The 17,517-nt window shown below is 44.2% G+C and overlaps 1 protein-coding gene across 3 annotated transcripts in view; it reads right to left on the bottom strand.

Moving 5' to 3' along the window:
- Positions 1–1,294: 1,294 nt before the first annotated feature.
- Positions 1,295–17,517, bottom strand: part of LOC120742960 (nuclear receptor subfamily 6 group A member 1-A-like) — a 108,559-nt gene continuing 92,336 nt past the window's right edge. For all 3 annotated transcript variants that reach the window (XM_040046489.1, XM_040046490.1, XM_040046492.1), the window contains 8 exons: positions 16,027–16,257; positions 13,502–13,557; positions 12,482–12,642; positions 11,604–11,834; positions 10,081–10,335; positions 7,789–7,910; positions 7,556–7,708; positions 1,295–6,423 (listed from right to left, as the gene is read on the bottom strand). In XM_040046489.1, coding sequence (XP_039902423.1) covers positions 6,293–6,423; positions 7,556–7,708; positions 7,789–7,910; positions 10,081–10,335; positions 11,604–11,834; positions 12,482–12,642; positions 13,502–13,557; positions 16,027–16,257 — 1,340 coding nt within the window. In that variant the 3' untranslated portion in view covers positions 1,295–6,292. The remainder of the gene's footprint in view (positions 6,424–7,555; positions 7,709–7,788; positions 7,911–10,080; positions 10,336–11,603; positions 11,835–12,481; positions 12,643–13,501; positions 13,558–16,026; positions 16,258–17,517) is intronic.

The raw sequence follows: 17,517 nt of genomic DNA, 5'->3' as shown, positions 1-17,517 counted from the left end.
CTCTTTGTCTAACATACTGTGTAAACCAACAGCTCAGGAACCACAAACTCAAATGTGAGGAACAAGCCTGGCTGAGAGGCCCTGAGTGTGTGTGTGTGTGTGTGTGTGTGTGTGTGTGTGTGTGTGTGTGTGTGTGTGTGTGTGTGTGTGTGTAAACTAAAGAACCCCAAAGACTAATGAAAATAAAACCCTTTTTGAAACAAACGTATTATTTCTTTGCAGCTCGGTACAAAATGACCCGCAGCCCGATGCCGGTCCTCGGCCCGGTGGTTGGGGACCTTTGCTGTAACCCAGGACAGTCTGTGAAAATCCACATCGCCATGTTTTTGCCACGATGGTTCAGCACTGATGTTGTGACAGATTAGTATTTAAAATCATTTCTTTTAACACTCCAGTGCTGTGTGGTAATGAGAGTCGAACTTTAGTGAAACGGAGCACGATCAGCACGCTCAGGCTCAAACTATGAGCTTTGGTCATCACCATCTGAAACCACACTTCATGAATGGCGCGGCTCTGACTGTGACACTGTAGTACACAATCACTAAATATTACTGACTCCGGTGGGGAACATTCAATTCATTTCAATTGAATTTCATTTATATAGTGCCAAATCACAACAAAAGTCACCTCATTTCAAAGATCTAATATTTTCTTCAGTAACACATGAAACTAGTGACTGAGACCATAAACTCATCTGGAATGATGACGCACCACTGACCTGGGTACTGCAGTTTTAGCAGTTGTTACTCAAACAGCAGCTGGATGGTGAATGTGGGATGAAAACTGCACCGAGTCTGTTTCTATATGTGCAGGCTTCAGGTGAGTCTCAGTGTGCACCCCCCTAAAGTTAGGGGGGTCAGTTATTATCCAGAACGCTTTTTTAAATTTCCAGCTGTTTAGAGCACCCGGATGGATAAGAAATATTTTAAAGCTGCATTTATGAAACAACGGCAGGCAAATTATTGTCATCAGCACATTATATTTGAAGATTGTTTAAAAGATAAGTTTATTTGTTGCCATGACTTGCAGTAAATGAGCAGACCTGGCATGTTTCCTTTCCAGGCTGAAACACATTTTGTGTTTATCCTAATAATACTATCTCGCTGTGAACAACACACTGGAGTACACGAAGCAGAAGGTCAGGGACAAACGCATCCAAATTCCGGTCCCTCAGCTTTTAACGGCAGACCTTCTGCCTATCAGTGACTGAAAGGAACACGGTCTCATTAGTTTCTATCATCTTCCCCGTAGAAAAGCCAAGAGTTGGACAGCGAGAAACTGGAAGTTAGCCGAGTGCACTTGCATAATGTTCACATTTATTTTGTTTCAAGTCCTAACACATTCTAAACATGCTTTTAACACATAATGGATCACATTCTTCACAGGTAGTTAAAGTAACAAGAGCAGACAAGAGATTTCTGAAGAGAAAAGACAGAAATGGCGTTTCAGTTTCTGATGACCGTGTATGAATCTTTGTTCCCTGAGATATGTTGCCGGTGTGCTCCTCGTGTGCCTGTAACAAAGCTCTGACAGCTGGACACCTGCTGTTCTGTCTATAGGGTTGTCAGTTACAGGGAATTAGGGGATGGAGCTCCATCCAGGACAAGCAATATGGGCCTAAATGTCTATTTGTGTGTGCGTCTGCATAAAAACACAATGCTCCAGGCCCACCAACATGTATGAAGTCAGTTTGAACAGGAATCCCTAATATGGTCATCTCTGGCTCTGGTTTAGAAGCCACACCCACTGGCTGTTCTCAGATGAAAACTAAAGGGAGTGGACGAGCATTATATAGAAAGTGTGGTGAATACAAGCTGTTTCTGTAGGAACATGAGTCTTTTGAACATCTCACTTACAAATTAAGTTGATGGCGTTAAAGGTTTAACAGCAGGACAGCGACTTTAAAGGCTGAGCCTGGGTGTGTGTCCAGCCCCAGCGCTCACACCACAGCCGTCTGTCCATCTGTGGTCACAGTGTTACGGTTACACGAGTGAGCAAACCGGAGGAAGAGTCAGCCTGAGCACAGTTACATCCTGCGATTGACAACTGATCACATGCAGCACCGGCTGCTGTGGGATAATACTGAGTGTGTTCTCTGCTTCACCAACGAACAACAAACACGCACGTGCATGCGCGCACACACACAGGATTATCATGGTATGGCGAATACAGCAAATTCAACAGATAATGAGGCATATTTGGATAAGGTCAACATGGAAAAATGCAACACTGGTTAACTTCAGCCAGAACATAACACATGAATGCTTAATCAGTGCACTGACATTGTCATTGACATTCGTTCATCTTTGGTATGTGATTTTTGATAACAGGGTAGGAGTGAAATATAAGATGATGCTAATTTAACATGAAACAGCACATTAAGGAAACAAAGGAGGAAGAGGGTCCCTAAAAGTACCTGAGGTAGAGAGGAATACAAGGCTACGAAGAAGAAAACAAGTGTTGGTGGTTCACATGTAAGGTCAACTCATAAAAAACATTGGTGTAATGAACATTAGTAACGGTGTGTAAAATACAGAGGTAGTTTAGAAATGACACATCCCTTTGTCTGCACACAACCAATACAAACAGGAAGTGAAAAAAAGACAACAGCGTGTGTGTATCAAACTGTAACGTTGAACAAGTGCGAGTGCTGCCAGCAAAGGTGGGATTCACCGCTGATAAGCAGACAGTTTGGCATCACATTAAAGGAGAAACCCCTCAGATCCTGCTGCGCTGTCAGATCTCAGTGTGATGTTCAGTGCATTCCTCCAGTCATTTTGCTGTTTTTCTGGCAGTGCTGCACAGACACGGGACAGCCTGACAGGGTCTCCGAGCAGCGTTTGAGCGGATTTGAACCGTTTCATCACAGTGAGACCTTCGGTACACAGAAGTGTCCTGAGATACTGTGATCTAAAGGGTCGGTTCACCAAAACGACATGATAATGTAATCTTGTCAGATAGTTTGGTTTAATGTTTTCAGTTAATACATGTGGAGGAATGCTGCCTCTACATGTATGTTTTTTAAAAACATAACACTATCAGTTGTTTGGGAGGGAGGCAGCTATCTCAAGCTAAAAGCCAAACCTTTCAGCGCTGCTAAAGGCAACATTAAATGGTTTTGTTCATCTCTGCAAAATCTGAACATCCAGCAGTTAGCCAGCGACGCGAGGAGGATCAGGGTTCGGTCGAGCTGTTTTTATACAACCTGAAACAAAACTGAAGAATTTAAACATCTTAGACTTTCTGAAAATGTGGACCCACTGGTGATCGGGTGCATGGTAACCTGGTTACCATGGTAACGGTGAGGTTCACATCTATTCCACCCAAAGATTAACTTTGAAACCTAAGAGTTTATCAAACTGTGCTCATCTGGCACGTGGCTCAAACGTAACCCTGCCCCCGTGTGGTGTGCTGGTCACCTGATGGATGAACACGAGGCTTTTGTCTCCAGAGACGGCGCCACAGCACAACATTTGAGGTTTAAACTTATTCCAAGATTACGCAAACAGATCCAAAATGTCAGCAGCGTGCACGTAAAGCATTGCTGACAAAGCCTGAGTAACACTTTCTTTAATGAACACAGTGAACAAGTGAACGTCAACAACAACAATGAAGAAATCAGTTTAGAAAATGATAGGTGTTGTCTTCACTCCAAATCAAACCCAAAAAAGCTAAAAAGACATTCTTAATTATAAACTACAAAAGGTACATTAAAGCATTCAAAAAAATCAAAAGAGGCTAACTGAAGCATTACAAGGAACGCTGGATTGGGCTGTGGTTTCGTTAGGCTGCGCACGACGGGAGGGAAGCCGTGACATCGGAAAGATGCCGCTGCCTTTTGCTTCGTCCGTCATCAATGCCGAGAGCTTTAGAAAACCTGCCCTGCAAACTAATTCCACTTTCACTGAAGGGGAGTGTGGGTGGGGTGGGGACTGTGAGGGAAATAAAGTTGAAACAACAAAAAACAAAAACACCTTTCTACAACAGGACCTACAATGTCCTGGAAGCTACATCTACTAATACTACAAGTACATCAGTGTGGTCACTGACGAACTCCTGAATGCAATACATAACACTCACTTTACCCTGTATATATCCAGGTCAGCAGGGACCTGAGAGAGGAACACATTGGGTGGGCAGTGGCCAAGAACAAGGGTTAAGGTCTCCAAACCTCACTGTCGTGTGCAAAAAAGGGAGTGGTTGCGGGGACTGCACTTTGTCTGCATTTCAAATGACGCAAATGGTGAAATGGCCAGAAAAGACACTTCAAGTGGTCAGAAATGATAATCTCACACTTTAAAAATAAAGACCATTTCTCTGTGGCTACACTTTTTAAAACGACGTGCATATCTGTGGGTATGCAAGCCAGGGGTATATCCCCTAAAATTCTCCAAACCTGGCCTAAACTGATTGAGGTAAAGCCCTAGCCGATCACACCGAGTCCACTTACGGCTGGATTAAAGCGATTAGACGTTCAACTTTAAGCCAGTTCTGCATAAATGATATTTTCACTTTCATCTCATTTAAAAACAGTCGGACCGTACCTGGATGTCCACGCGGCCTGATGCCCGTGGAAACCAAGTGTGGTCTGATTTACATTCTACATCTAAAAACGTTTGATTGCCCTTCAAAACTGGCCGATAGAACTTTGAAATTCAACAACTGTTTTGAAAAATCGAAATGAACTCTTAAGCAAAACGGATGGATCAATAAACACTGATTCTTTTAAATGGTTGGTTTCAGTGGGTTCCACTAAGATGGGCAACACCAAGCAGCCACAACATCAAAACCCCGGACAGGTGAAGTGACCAGTAATCGTTACCTTGTTACTATGCAAAGCTCTGCTGGGAGAGCTTGAGCGTGCTGGGGCCAACACATATAGCGTTAGGGTTACAATAACATCCAACCACCCAAATAAAAATCCTTCCCCAAGGCTAAAATGTATTCAAATGAAAATTTATGGGCCCGTTTCCATTGTGAGTAAAGCAAAAATCCAACCCTAACCTTGGGTAATCAGTAATGTGGTGTTTGTTAAAAATGATGGCGTGCCCCAGTACCAGCGGTCTCCCTCAGGACTAGGGGAAAGCGTGGTTTGTTCACCTGCTCTCCAAAGTCCTCAAATTGAATCAAGCTCAAAATTCAACCTGCAGGAAGCGTTATCCGTGACGCGACCCACCGCCAGAGAGCACAGACGAGCTGACAGACCCAAATGTGCCAACACATCAGAAACCTCCCCGATATTTCAACGTTGTGGCTGATCGGTGTGTGTCACCCGTGAAGCTCGCACATTTTTAATCGCATATACCCAGCTGTGTCGAGAGCAGGCGAAAATGCACCATCTTCCTTGGCAATGAAGAGCACAAAATGAGAGCCATCGTGTCTGCTCTGTGCATATGTGTGCACGCGAGAAAACGCGCATGTTTGCAATGAAACGTGGAACTTTTCTGCCCTGCAGAGCGTCTTGCCTCTGAAACAGACTGATTCATTTCTTATCCTCGTCCTTCATGGATAAGAAAAGGGTTTTGTTGAGCTGTCAGCTCCCTACCCATCAGCGGGCGCTTGATATAATCTTTGCATAACACTTTGGTCAAGAGAGAAACATAATAAAAAGAAAAACAGCAAACCTAGCTATCCGCCCCTTCCCCTGCAATAAAGCCATACATCCCTAGTCTATGATTGTTAAAAAATACCCGTATGCTCCTATTCGATGATCCCACAGATCCAACAACAGCCACCTTAACTCATGGAATGTTAAATTGACAAGACCGCCTCCTAAAAGCAGGATGTCTGAGTACTTTTGCTAATTCATTTTGCATTTTCAGTGTAACAAAAAACTGTTTTTCAGACTGATTTATGCAGCTTCTTTGAACATTCATCTCTGATTGAGGTACCAAAGCATCCACAGGGTTTTGGTTTAGACTGGGCAACTCTTCATTTAACAGTAAGAAAAGGTACCTGAAAATAGCAACAACATCTTCCTGAGGTAGTCTCAAAACACTCGTCGCGCGTGCCAAGGCGCCCCATCTGTATAAAATAAACTCTTTTAAAGTCTAGCTCTAACAATGGCAACACTGACACATGGAGCAAAATGGATACACGCTTGTAAACTCCAAAGACCAATGCATCTACGAGCATTTGTTTTGTACAGAAGCATGTGCACAGTGTAAATCAGCATACATTCAGCTCTGTCGTGTAATAAATATATAAAGAAAAAAGTTACAAAAAACAAACTAGCTGCTTGTCACATTCACGAGAGGGGAGACCAGTCCTCGACTCGGGTGTCGGGGAGGGTTTAGTTTCCGGTGGAGGCGGTCACGCAGGGCGACGGGCCGGTCCTGTAGCTGGTCAGGCTGGATTTGCAGGAGTGCAAGACTGCTTTGAACAGCAGGGGGAGCTGCTCCAGAGGGACGTTCACCAGCTTTGCTGAGAAGAAACCCGAGACACACGGCACTTTAGTTCATGATTAGCTTAGCTTCTGTACAGCCGACATTTTCATTGGTCACAGTCGTGTCCAGGAGGCAACCTGCGAGACAAATGAAGCCAACCCAAGTGCCGAATGCTGCAGTTCCTCTGGCGGCCACTAGAGGCTGGCTCCAGCAGTGTGCCCAGCTCGTGTTAAACGGTCTAATTTGGACAGGTTACGTGTACAAAATCTAACGACCTTTCTTTGACACAATTTTCACTGAGGCCATTTACTTTTTTAGAACTTATGAAGCTGATTTCGGTTCAGTTACGTCTAGTTAGTCAAAATTACTGGCAGTAGCATTTATTTCACAGTTTTTATTTAGATTACTTGTTTCGACCAATCATTCATAAGTTTCAAAGAGTTGGTAAATAAAAGAAATGTATGCAAAGTGTCTCTATTTATCCAAAGGTTTGGCCATGATTTTATTTATTACCAGAAAAATGAACAGTTGATTGTGTTTGATTTAATTGATGAGCTAAAACCACAAAAGTAACTAGATTGTGATTCAAGCTTTAACCCATCAACATGATCAATACTTCAATTTCAAAATGTTATGGACAGCTTTTTAAAATTAACATTGGTGTTAAAAAGAAAAAGCCAAATGTATCAAATGGAATACAAAAAATAAATCATAAACAACATGATATAGCAAAATAAAATTTGTGTATTATTAAGGGTTATTAAACATCTCAGCTCCAAAACATCTGAATTTTCTGGCTATTTTTTGATGGGTTGGGTCTTACAGGGTTAATGCACTTATTATAGTTTGTCTTAATGACAAAAGCCCTGCTTTCTTTTATCCCATTAGCTCAAATAATTTAACCAAATAATTCATTAAACATAAAATTTTGCAACGGTTTTTGTATTTTCAGTGTTTTTCCCCAAAGACAAGGCACTGTAGAGGGCGGGGAACAACACAGGTCGTAAGGGCACAAACTGAAACTTTCATGGCTGAACATAAATCGCTGTGGCACAATACACTGGGTAGTATCACATTTTTGTAGCTCAAACAAACTAACGTATGAGTATCTGAGTGCATTTCTAAAGTCAGTCTTCAACAACAGCCTAAACAGTTCTTTGAGGCCTTACTTGAGATGCAGCGGATGTCCGGCAGGCACATCATGATCTCAGGGAAGCGTTTAGGCTGCAGTGGGTACTTGGACTCAATGTAGTCCTGACACACACACCAGTAGCGTTTATTCAGCTGCTCAAGCTGGGAGATGCTGGACAGTCCTCTGATATCTGTGGAGCAGAAACTATCACAGTCAAGCGGGGAAGGTCGCGATGGCAAAAAGTCAACACGCTGGAGACTTTGTTGTTACCTTGATTGAGGAAGTTGATGGTTTTCATACAGGCGTACTCCTCATTGCTGATCTTTAACTGGTGGAGTTTGCGAAACAGAATGATCAACCTCTCCATTACTTCCATCCCATCCTCGCTGAATCTGAGGAATCACACACAGACCCGTCAGTTAAGCTGAAAACTGCAGATCTATGAAGCCAGACGGTGCCTTTAAGGCTCCAACTCAAACCATGATATAGACTTTTGTGGGTTTGCTGTCCTCACTACAATCCACATAAAAAAAGAAGACAAAAATCCCCTCAGCACCGCTATCTTAAGCTTCCATGCTTCAATGGACAAGGCAAAGAAAATGAGGGAGGAAATATGTCAGATCTATTAAAAGTGCTTAAAGCGCCCTGCTGATTCCACAGCTTTTTGAAGAGAAGATTCATAAGTTCATTCCACGTTTTAAACATCAATTTTCTGCCTTGCACTTCTAATCTCTTTCACAAACTTCAACAATGCCACTGTAAATCAAACGTCCACGTCTAAAACCACTAAACTGTGGGCAAATTGACTGAAGCAGCAGAGTTATATTAGGAGAATGTGTCAGAAGGTCAAATTATACATGTTTGATTTACACAGGAACACTCCCCCTCTTCCCCCACGCATCCTTTTCTACTTCAAGTGAAACAAGCGTCTATAGTACACATGCCAGACAGTGCTAGCCACAGCTCAGCTCTGAGGAGGCCTCCTGTTCACGGACCACTTCACTGGGCCTCACCCAGCAATAACACTTGGAGAAAAATATTAAGCCCTTTTAGAGATGATGAGCTCACAAAGTGAAACAGCTTGGCTGTGCAGAGGGAATGTTGAATTCCTGATTGCTGTTCTCATTTCTACTGAAATACTGAATTAGCACAGCTCCCAGAGACTAAAAAGAAACATTTAATACCTTATAGTGAAACAGCCCCACTGTGACTGCTGTGGGTGAGGCTGAATTACCAAAACAGAACGAATGAAGGCAGTTTCTTTCTGCTACGTATCAATATCAAGACTATAGAATCAGATCACTTGTTGTTGTTCTTGCTTGAGCTACTTAACTTTAGTGTCTGGAAAGGTTACTTTTAAAGTAGTCTCTGTTACAAAATTACAATATAGTAATTCAGAAGTTCTCTACTGCTAAAAGCTAGCATAGAAGTTAGCATAGAAGCTAGCCTTGGCTGTTTCTGCACTGTCGCCTAAACGGTTAGCCTCCTTAACAACTCCTTAACTGCTGGATAATATTTTGATTATTGATGACAGAAAACAATATGAAAACAATCTAAAGGTCATTGTCTGTGCCAGCTGCCTAGCTAACATAATATGTACAAAATATGCCAGTTCAATATTCAATAGTAATGGTAATAGTAATAACTGATTTATGTTGCTAACCCAGTAAAGTGTAACTGTAACATTCGCAGAAGGTTTTACGAAAAACGATTATTGTAGAGTTTTTACAGCTGCTGTTGTGATTTGGTGATATATGAATAAATGATTTGAATTACAGTTACAAAGTTACAAACAGCTGTCTTGTTATAATACCAGCACACAAATAGCAATGTAAGCCATCATTCGGAGCCCTATTGTCTTGCCTTTGACTTTGCTTAAAGATCTGCTTTAGAAGTTAGCTAGTTGCTAACTCTATCAGTTGTCAGCTAGTGGGTAAACGTATAGCTCTTTCCCTAAAAGCAGAAAACAGCTGTGGCTGAAACGAGGTTTCTGAGAGCAGTAAGTGAAGCACAGCTGACTGCAGGTTCTAGTTTGGTAAAAGGACGTCAATGCAGAAATGCCATAACGGCCACCAGATGGCGATAGCTGTAGCTGCAAAAAGACTTGACCTCTGTAAACACTTTCCTGATGAGTGTTTTTGGCCTTTATTGAATACAAAAATAATGTCTCTTTTGGAAATATAAGTAATTCTATGCTTCAACAAGGAGGGTTCAACTTGGTTCTGCTTGCTCATTGGCTAATGACACTGATTAGCCAATGAGCAAGCAGACCTGCCCGTCCTCGTGACAAGTTATTGTTGTCTGTTTGTTTTTTAAACCACGGCGATGATGGTAAAACAAACTAGAGCTCAGAAACCAGTGGACGACGTCACAGTGTCCATCTATCATATCGTTTCTTCTGTGCACCTCTAAGAAACTCAGGGGAGGTATGTAATAGTTATAAACTAAATGGAGTAAATGTGGGTGTTTTTTGGCTCCTCAATAATTCAAGTTATTCTAAAGCTCATAAACAAAACACCCCAATTGTTCTCTCCTTTTGCTCTTTAAGCACTCGCCACTCACCCCTGAAGCTCGTCGTCAGATGGCGTGTACTTTGCTGTGATGTCGGCCAGCTCTCCAAAGATCTGGCCACTGTAGATAGTGAGGCAGGAGAGCAGGATGAGCTCCTGCCAGGTGGAGCTGAGCAGGCAGGTGTAGTCCTCTATGGAGAGCTCACAGAAGAAGGGCAGCTTCTTGATCCAGGAGATCTGGCGGAAGAGCAGCTCGTCTGCCAGACGGCACAGCAGAGCAAACAGCTCCACTTGTGTTACCTTGTACCTAGTGAGCAAACAACAACGAGACAGATGTGTGGTGGGCAGGAAAACTCTCATCATGTCAAAATGGGCCTGACGTGGCTCAAATCAGCATCCCACTCCACAACACAGCTGTAGTTCACTTATTCCTGTTTTCAGCAGCCTTCACGTCCCTCACCGTCTGACTTCCTGTCCCTCTATATTCTCCTCATTTCACAGAGCAGATCTGCTTAGCCTTCAGCTAATTCTAACCTCTGTTACCAACAGACAGCAGCTGACTTCAGGCCATTTCCTAAAGCATTTCCCTGAATTTATCTGAGGAATAAATGTAAAATAATGAGGAAAAAATAAACAATCACACAAAATGTATTTAAAAGAATCTTTAAAATAATGTAATGCTGAAAAATCAAGATGTGATCAGAAAGTTCCTGCACTTTCAAAATCACAAACCTTTCTAATTTTGACAAAGAAATGTCAACAGAGCATTTCTAACTTTCATACTAGAATTAGTTTGGGATAAAACGCTGATCATGGTCAGTATTATTATCCCACCGAGCAACAGAGCTTTTCATTGAGCCACAGCACAAATGCTGCCGTGTTTTATCTTCCAGTTTACACGCAGTATAGAAACGTTGGCAGCAGTTTGAGCTGCCACATGAAAATGCATCAAGCCAAAAACAAATCACTTTAGACTTGGAGGGGAGAAACTAATGAAGCAACGAGCTCACAGGAGTAGCTCCACGTTAGCAGAAGAGACTCCTTCAAGGCAAGAATGCTGAGGACAATCCTTTGTCCTTTGGTCAAATAACACTAAACCAGAGTTGTTTGGTCACCGCGACACTGCTAGTGTTTGTACACAGGAAGAAAAGGCAACCCTAAGAACACTGATGGTGGGAATGAATGCTGTGGGGATGCTTCAGTGTATGTGGAAGTGGAAGAAATGATGAAGAAACCTCACACAGTCAGCATCAACGACCAAAAACATATGATGAACTTGATATTCAGAGAATATCCTCCTGTTGGAGCGCTTGTGAGAGCGCCAGGCTCTCAAAATATTAACATAGAGGTTCAAGAGCCTAATTCCTATTCCAACACACCTGCATCTCACTTACCGAGGTAAATGGCAACGTTCACGACATACAATTAGAAAAAGACTAACAAGTTTGGTTTACTGGGAAGGACTGTTTGCCACAAAATGAGTATCTAATTGAGAATTTTGCTTTCTGAAACCAGCTGCACTCCTTTCATTTGGCCGCGCCTCTACACAACGCACGACGCTGAGTATGAACTCACTCTTCTTCTATAAGCATTGGAGTGGTCAGGGGGGCCAGCTCTTCAGCAGCCACCAGCTGCTGCACCAGAGGGTGGGGCTGTGGGTAGAGGTTGCGGGGCTGAGAGGCCAGCAGGCCAGACTGGGCGGCGTAGCTGAACAGGTGAGGCAAGAGCTGGTAATGCGTGGGCATGGAGGTGTTAATGTACTGGTCCCGCAGGGCTGCCGTGTAGCCGTTCATTTCAGCGGAGCGACTGGAAGCACACAAAGGTCAAAGGTTACAGTAATGCAGATTTTGTTAGTATTGCGGGGACAAAAACACGCTGGCTCACACGTCGGGGTTTGCATTTCTCAGGCAAACCCTCCTTTAACCTCACCCTGATGTGCTGAGCTTCATCCCCAATCAAACTCTTTGCATTTTTTCACAAACTTGCAGACTAAACTTTGCATTCTGGGCATGTGCACGAGCGCATGCGACGCAGGCTTTCTGTTTGCTGTTCATTTCTGGCAAGGTTTAATTCCATCGCATAAAAAAAAAGAAAAGCCATCCCCTGAATAGTTTTCAGGCTGCTGAGATAAAACCTGATGTTTACACAAAATGAGACTAAAATAAATGCCATCATGCAAGTACCTAGACAATATTTGTCCTTGATGAGTGCAGATAGACAATATGCTCGTCTCCAAGCAAGAACAGCAGATAGTGCGGTGAGCTCTTTGTGTTTGGTTGTGATCAGCGAGCCTGAGGAGCTGCATATTCAGGCATTCTTTGGCCGATGAATACTTTAACTAAAGTCTGGGTGAGATGGGAACGAGGTGTTAGACTGTCAGGGCCGGCTCATTATCTCAAAGATGGGGCGAGTGCCAGAGGCGCGTAGCTGAGCGGATGAGATCGACGACTCACTTGGACGACAGAGTGGAGGCAGGCGACGGCTGGTTGCCCTCCGAGGCGCCGTTGCTTGGCGAGCTGTGGTCGCTGTCGCCGTTGTTGCCCCAGGTGTGCTCCGGGGCGTCCTCCTTGAACTCCTGGCCCGACATGATCCGCTCGATCTCCTCCTCTGTTATCTAGAACACACACACACACACACACACACACACACACACACACACACACACAGGGAGGTTTGGAGCTTACAGCACATCCATGCATGTGCATCAGTTCAATTGATTAGCACCAACTAACAGCACACGGCTTTTCATTAAAATGCTGAGGAGCAAGGACACAATCACATAATGACACAGAAAGAAAAGAGGCGCGTGTGTGTGTGCGCGTTTGATTGGATGATTCACACACTTAAAATAATAAGATCTGTGCAGGTCAGCACGAGCAGAAAACGCAGACAAAAGCCATTCTGAAAGGCTTCAGCACGCCTGCACATACCACGTCTCGTGTCTGAGGGAGGTCAAGTCACTTTCATTTCTATCAGTTCATCCCAAATACTGTAACAGGCGTTTTCATTCCATATTCATGACAGAAAGGTCCTGCTTTCATTAAGGGCGCTGGTTCTTAATGGAAGCCGTGTTTCTCTGTTTTGACTCGTTCAATTGATCCCGAATGAATCGAGCGCCTCCCTCCCCGTGAATAGCGGCTCAGTGGTACTTATCCTCATGTCACACATTTTTCTGACCATTTGTTCCCTCGCTTCACGTTAATAATAAAGGCACCGCTGAATGGGGACTAATCAGCTGCTACACAATTATACAGATGATATAACAAGGTCAGGGCTCGCTCTCATTATGAGCATCCCGAAGAGTAGCACTGCAGCACTCCAGCTCTGTGTTATTTAATGGCTTGTGATCTGAGTGGGTTTACTGTAAGCACAATTCCTCAGAGGCTGAGCCACAGCGATGATGCTCAGGCTGACTGGGAGGTGGGGAAAGGTCAGCGCGCACCACAAACAACACAATCCTTCAGTCCATTTACCTGCACAGGTCCAATGCTTTTGTTCCTCCCTCCAGGCATGCCGTCCTCTCTGATTGCTACATGTCAAAAAACAGGAAAAAGTCATTTGTTCCGTTAACCAAACATGATCGGTGTCACAGCTCTCCCTAGTGGCTAAAGCACATCAGGCAAAACTGTCCCACCATCCAGCTCCAAATACAGCTGCTGCTGGCGGGCAGTCATATTGTTTTGGTACACTTACAAGCCAAGTACATTTCATCTCATAGTCTTAGTGCGTGTGAGTGTTTCTGCAGTGTAGATAAAATCGCTGTGATTAGTGTCTGACTGGGTGAGTCCCAGTCTCATCTCCATTCTAAGACAGGCACTTGAAGAATAAGGCCATGAGGACAGTCACTTACAAGTTTTAGCCACATGGGGGCAGCACATGTCTGTGGAAGGAAAACTGCAGCTTAGATTGTGTGTGTGTGTGTGTGTGTGTGTGTGTGTGTGTGTGTGTGTGTGTGTGTGTGTGTGTGTGTGTGTGTGTGTGTGTGTCACTAAGCAAAGTCCAGGAGGGAGAAACAGATTTATTGGTAGAATTGACACATTCAAGCGTTTCCAGGTTTTCAGAGACTTTGCGAGCAGCTGTTTGTTTGGCTCACAGATAAACGGAGCAAAGTCCCGACAGAAGCAGCTCTGGCCACTCAGCATCTTAAAAACCTGATTTTGACACATCTAAATTACAGGGGCGGATCTATACACGGCTCATATACACACAGTCTGTAACCTCCTCATTTACCCATATACTTTGTACTGTAGAACCTTTTCATAAATAAGCAGGTGGCTCTAGAAGCTACTCCACGTGAGGTTCTGTTACGTGCTTACATTTACACAAATCTGCACTGTGCACACAGTTATACCAAAAACTTAAACCTCATCTTTCAGGCTGTTTTTGACTACTTTGTATTTCACCTTTAAAAACCGTTTAGCTCGTCTTGAATAAATAAAGTTCTTTATTCATGGTGACTTACTGCATTCACACAATGATCTAAAAATCAGTCAAGAAACATAACTTGAAGTTGAACAATTAGGAAGTGTTAGGTGTCACAGTAAGACGCCACACAAATGATTGTGCAACTCCAAAAAATAGTTTGTGTCCACCACGAGACAGCAGGAGGCGTCTTCCACCTGGACGCAGCGTTTACACTGCAGCCTTTGACTGTGACACTCAGCGGTGGACTTATTGTTTTGACACACAGAACAAAACAACTACACACTAACTACACACTCCAGACACGCTAAACATCTCAAATCTCTCCCATCGATATCCCGACTCTCTCCCACAACTTTGACCTCTTCCTAAACAACAAAGGTCACATTCAGCCATATCGTTTTTGGATTGGTGCATTTTTCCACCAATAGGAAAGGGGAGGCATTTTTCCTTGGTGTGTTGTTGTTGTTAGCGCGGCCATGTTCACTGTTCCTTCCTGCACTAAACATATAGTATTTAGAAAAAAGCAGTGTGTGGACGTTTTATCATAACTCTGGTGTAACCTGGCCTATCAGCAACATGTAAAAACTGCCATAGTAGTTTAACTTTAACCATAAGTTAAACAGAGACTCAGCAGAGTCGCATCTTGTTACTATGTCATCTTAAACCGGTCACATGACTTGCAGGCACCGGCGTGTCCATCGACCCCAGAGGGTTAATAACACACCTTCACCCACGCCACCACAGTCCCACCGGTCTGTCAGCGCTGTGACAGAGCGGTGGGATCGAACTACCAAATTTCCAGTTAATAGGTGACCGGCTCTACTTACAGGAAACCTTTCATTTAAGCATTCATGTGGCCAATCCCAAACTCCCCCATGATGGTTGGGATAGGCTCGAGCCAGGGAACAGCATCTGTCCGTCCATCCTTTAGGTGTGGATGGTTTAAACGTGTGGCCTCATTGACTCAGGCTTGCTGTGGACATTCAGGGGAAGTGCTGCGTCTTCAACAGTGTTTAAGTGGCACAGTGAAGTCCACATGAATGCTTAAATCAAAGGTTGCCTGCAGCTCAGGAAGTACAGCCGGTCACCTACTAATTGGAAGTTTGGTGGTTCGATCCCCGCGTGCTCGCCAAAGTCTGCATGCCAAATATCGTTGGTCAAGACACTCCGATGGATGCATCAGAGTATGAAACAGAGGATAGAAAAAACTCGTGTGAATGAGGCAAAATTGCTTTGAGTCCTCTGAGCAGAAAAGCGTTATACAAGAACCGTTTACCCTGTAACAAGATGATCAGTTCACCTACCGTTGGTTTCAGAGTCATACTGACAGTGCACTGTGCTGAAAAACTGTTAAAAGCAGAAAAACAAGGTCACTGAAAGTTTGTGAAGACGTTTCATTTAAGAGGCCAGTCACTCTCCAGACACGACCTTCAACTGTAGTACCTCTGACTCTTTTCTGGTCTGGGTACTGATTCTTTTGTCATTGATGCTTCATTGTTACCGCAACTCGATGAGTCAGACATTTATTACCAAACAAACGTCTGTTTCTGGTGGCTTGAAACATCTACTTTACCTTTACGGTTCATTCCCATCTGAAGGCACTTAAGCAGGCGGCAGTACTGGCAGCGGTTGCGCTGCTTGCGTGACATCTCGCAGTTTTTGTCCCGGCTGCAGCGGTACACGCGCTTGTTGCAGATGCTGCGCTTGAAGAAGCCCTTGCAGCCCTCGCAGGAGATGATGCCATAGTGCAGGCCTGTGGCGCGATCTCCACAGATAAGGCAAGTACGCTGGTCAGTTGGATCATCTGCAGATGGAAGGAGAGTGGGCACAGGAGAGGGTTTAGAGCCATTTCCATCAGCGTCTTTACAGTAATTCATCTAAAGCTTAAAAAAGGGAGTGGGAGCAAAGACCTTGCTGAAGGCACACATTTTTAATTGAAATCACGAGGGCGGCTGGGGCTTAAGTGCTAGCCAGGCACTGGATAATCCAAAGGATTCTTAAGCTCCAACTCTCATTTAGTGAAAGTGGAGGTATAACAGGCAGTACGATGAGAGAAACGTCTGCAGGTCTGAATGAGGACACAGCTGGTTTGTTTGCAGCGCGTCCTTTCTCTCCTCTTCCCCACAGCAGTGTCTGATAAAAACGCTTCTCTTACAAGACACCTGACGCTAAAATAACACATTTCACAAAACCTGCTTCAGGTAACTATATGTGACAGTATTACTGTACCCAGCACCTGTTGCATCCTTAGTGTTAGCACAGATGTTCCACACAGGCGGCCCCTCAATCATTAACCTGCATTCTGTTTCCTTAAAGAGCGCAGTTTCAGCTGATTGCTTCAAACAATGAAAAGCAGTTAGGAAGGGAGGTGGTAGGAACCCGTGGGGAAAGGGCTCACACGTATTTGATGTTCTGGATAAAATGATGTAAAATCAAAGTTAAAATGATACCAGTGAGTGTTTGTAAGCCTGGTGTGGCAGCTGGCTGACCACGAGTGAGGGAAACGAGGAATACAGCATGAAGGAGGGGAAGAGGATGAAAGAGCCAACACAGGACCATCCCTGTGAAGCTACACTTTGTTAATCACAGAGCTACTCTCAAACTGGAAAGACAGCAATTTGAGGAAGCTGCTGAAAATCTTTCCTTAATCCTCCATCTACCTCCAGGCCACAGAACGCACATAATGAAGCTTAAGTTACAGCGCGTGTTCTCGGCTGCTCGCAGAGTTAAGCCTCATCACACACGCACACACGCACACACGCACACACACATGCACACACACACACACACACACACACACACACACGCACACACACACACACACACACACACCACGCCACACACCACACACACCACGCACACACACACAACACACACACCACGCACACACACACATGCCACCACACGCACACACACACACACACACACAACACACATCAGCACACACATGCACGCACACACCACCACACACACACACACACACACACGCACACAGCACACCCCACACGCACACACAGACACACACGCACACACAACAGACACCCACGCGCACACCCCACGCACA

The sequence above is a fragment of the Simochromis diagramma genome, unplaced genomic scaffold (genome assembly GCF_900408965.1).
Source record: "Simochromis diagramma unplaced genomic scaffold, fSimDia1.1 OVJJ01000005.1, whole genome shotgun sequence".
Lineage (NCBI taxonomy): Eukaryota > Metazoa > Chordata > Actinopteri > Cichliformes > Cichlidae > Simochromis > Simochromis diagramma.
The sequence above is the reverse complement of the archived record's forward strand: the minus strand, read 5'-3'. Positions and strand labels throughout refer to the sequence as shown.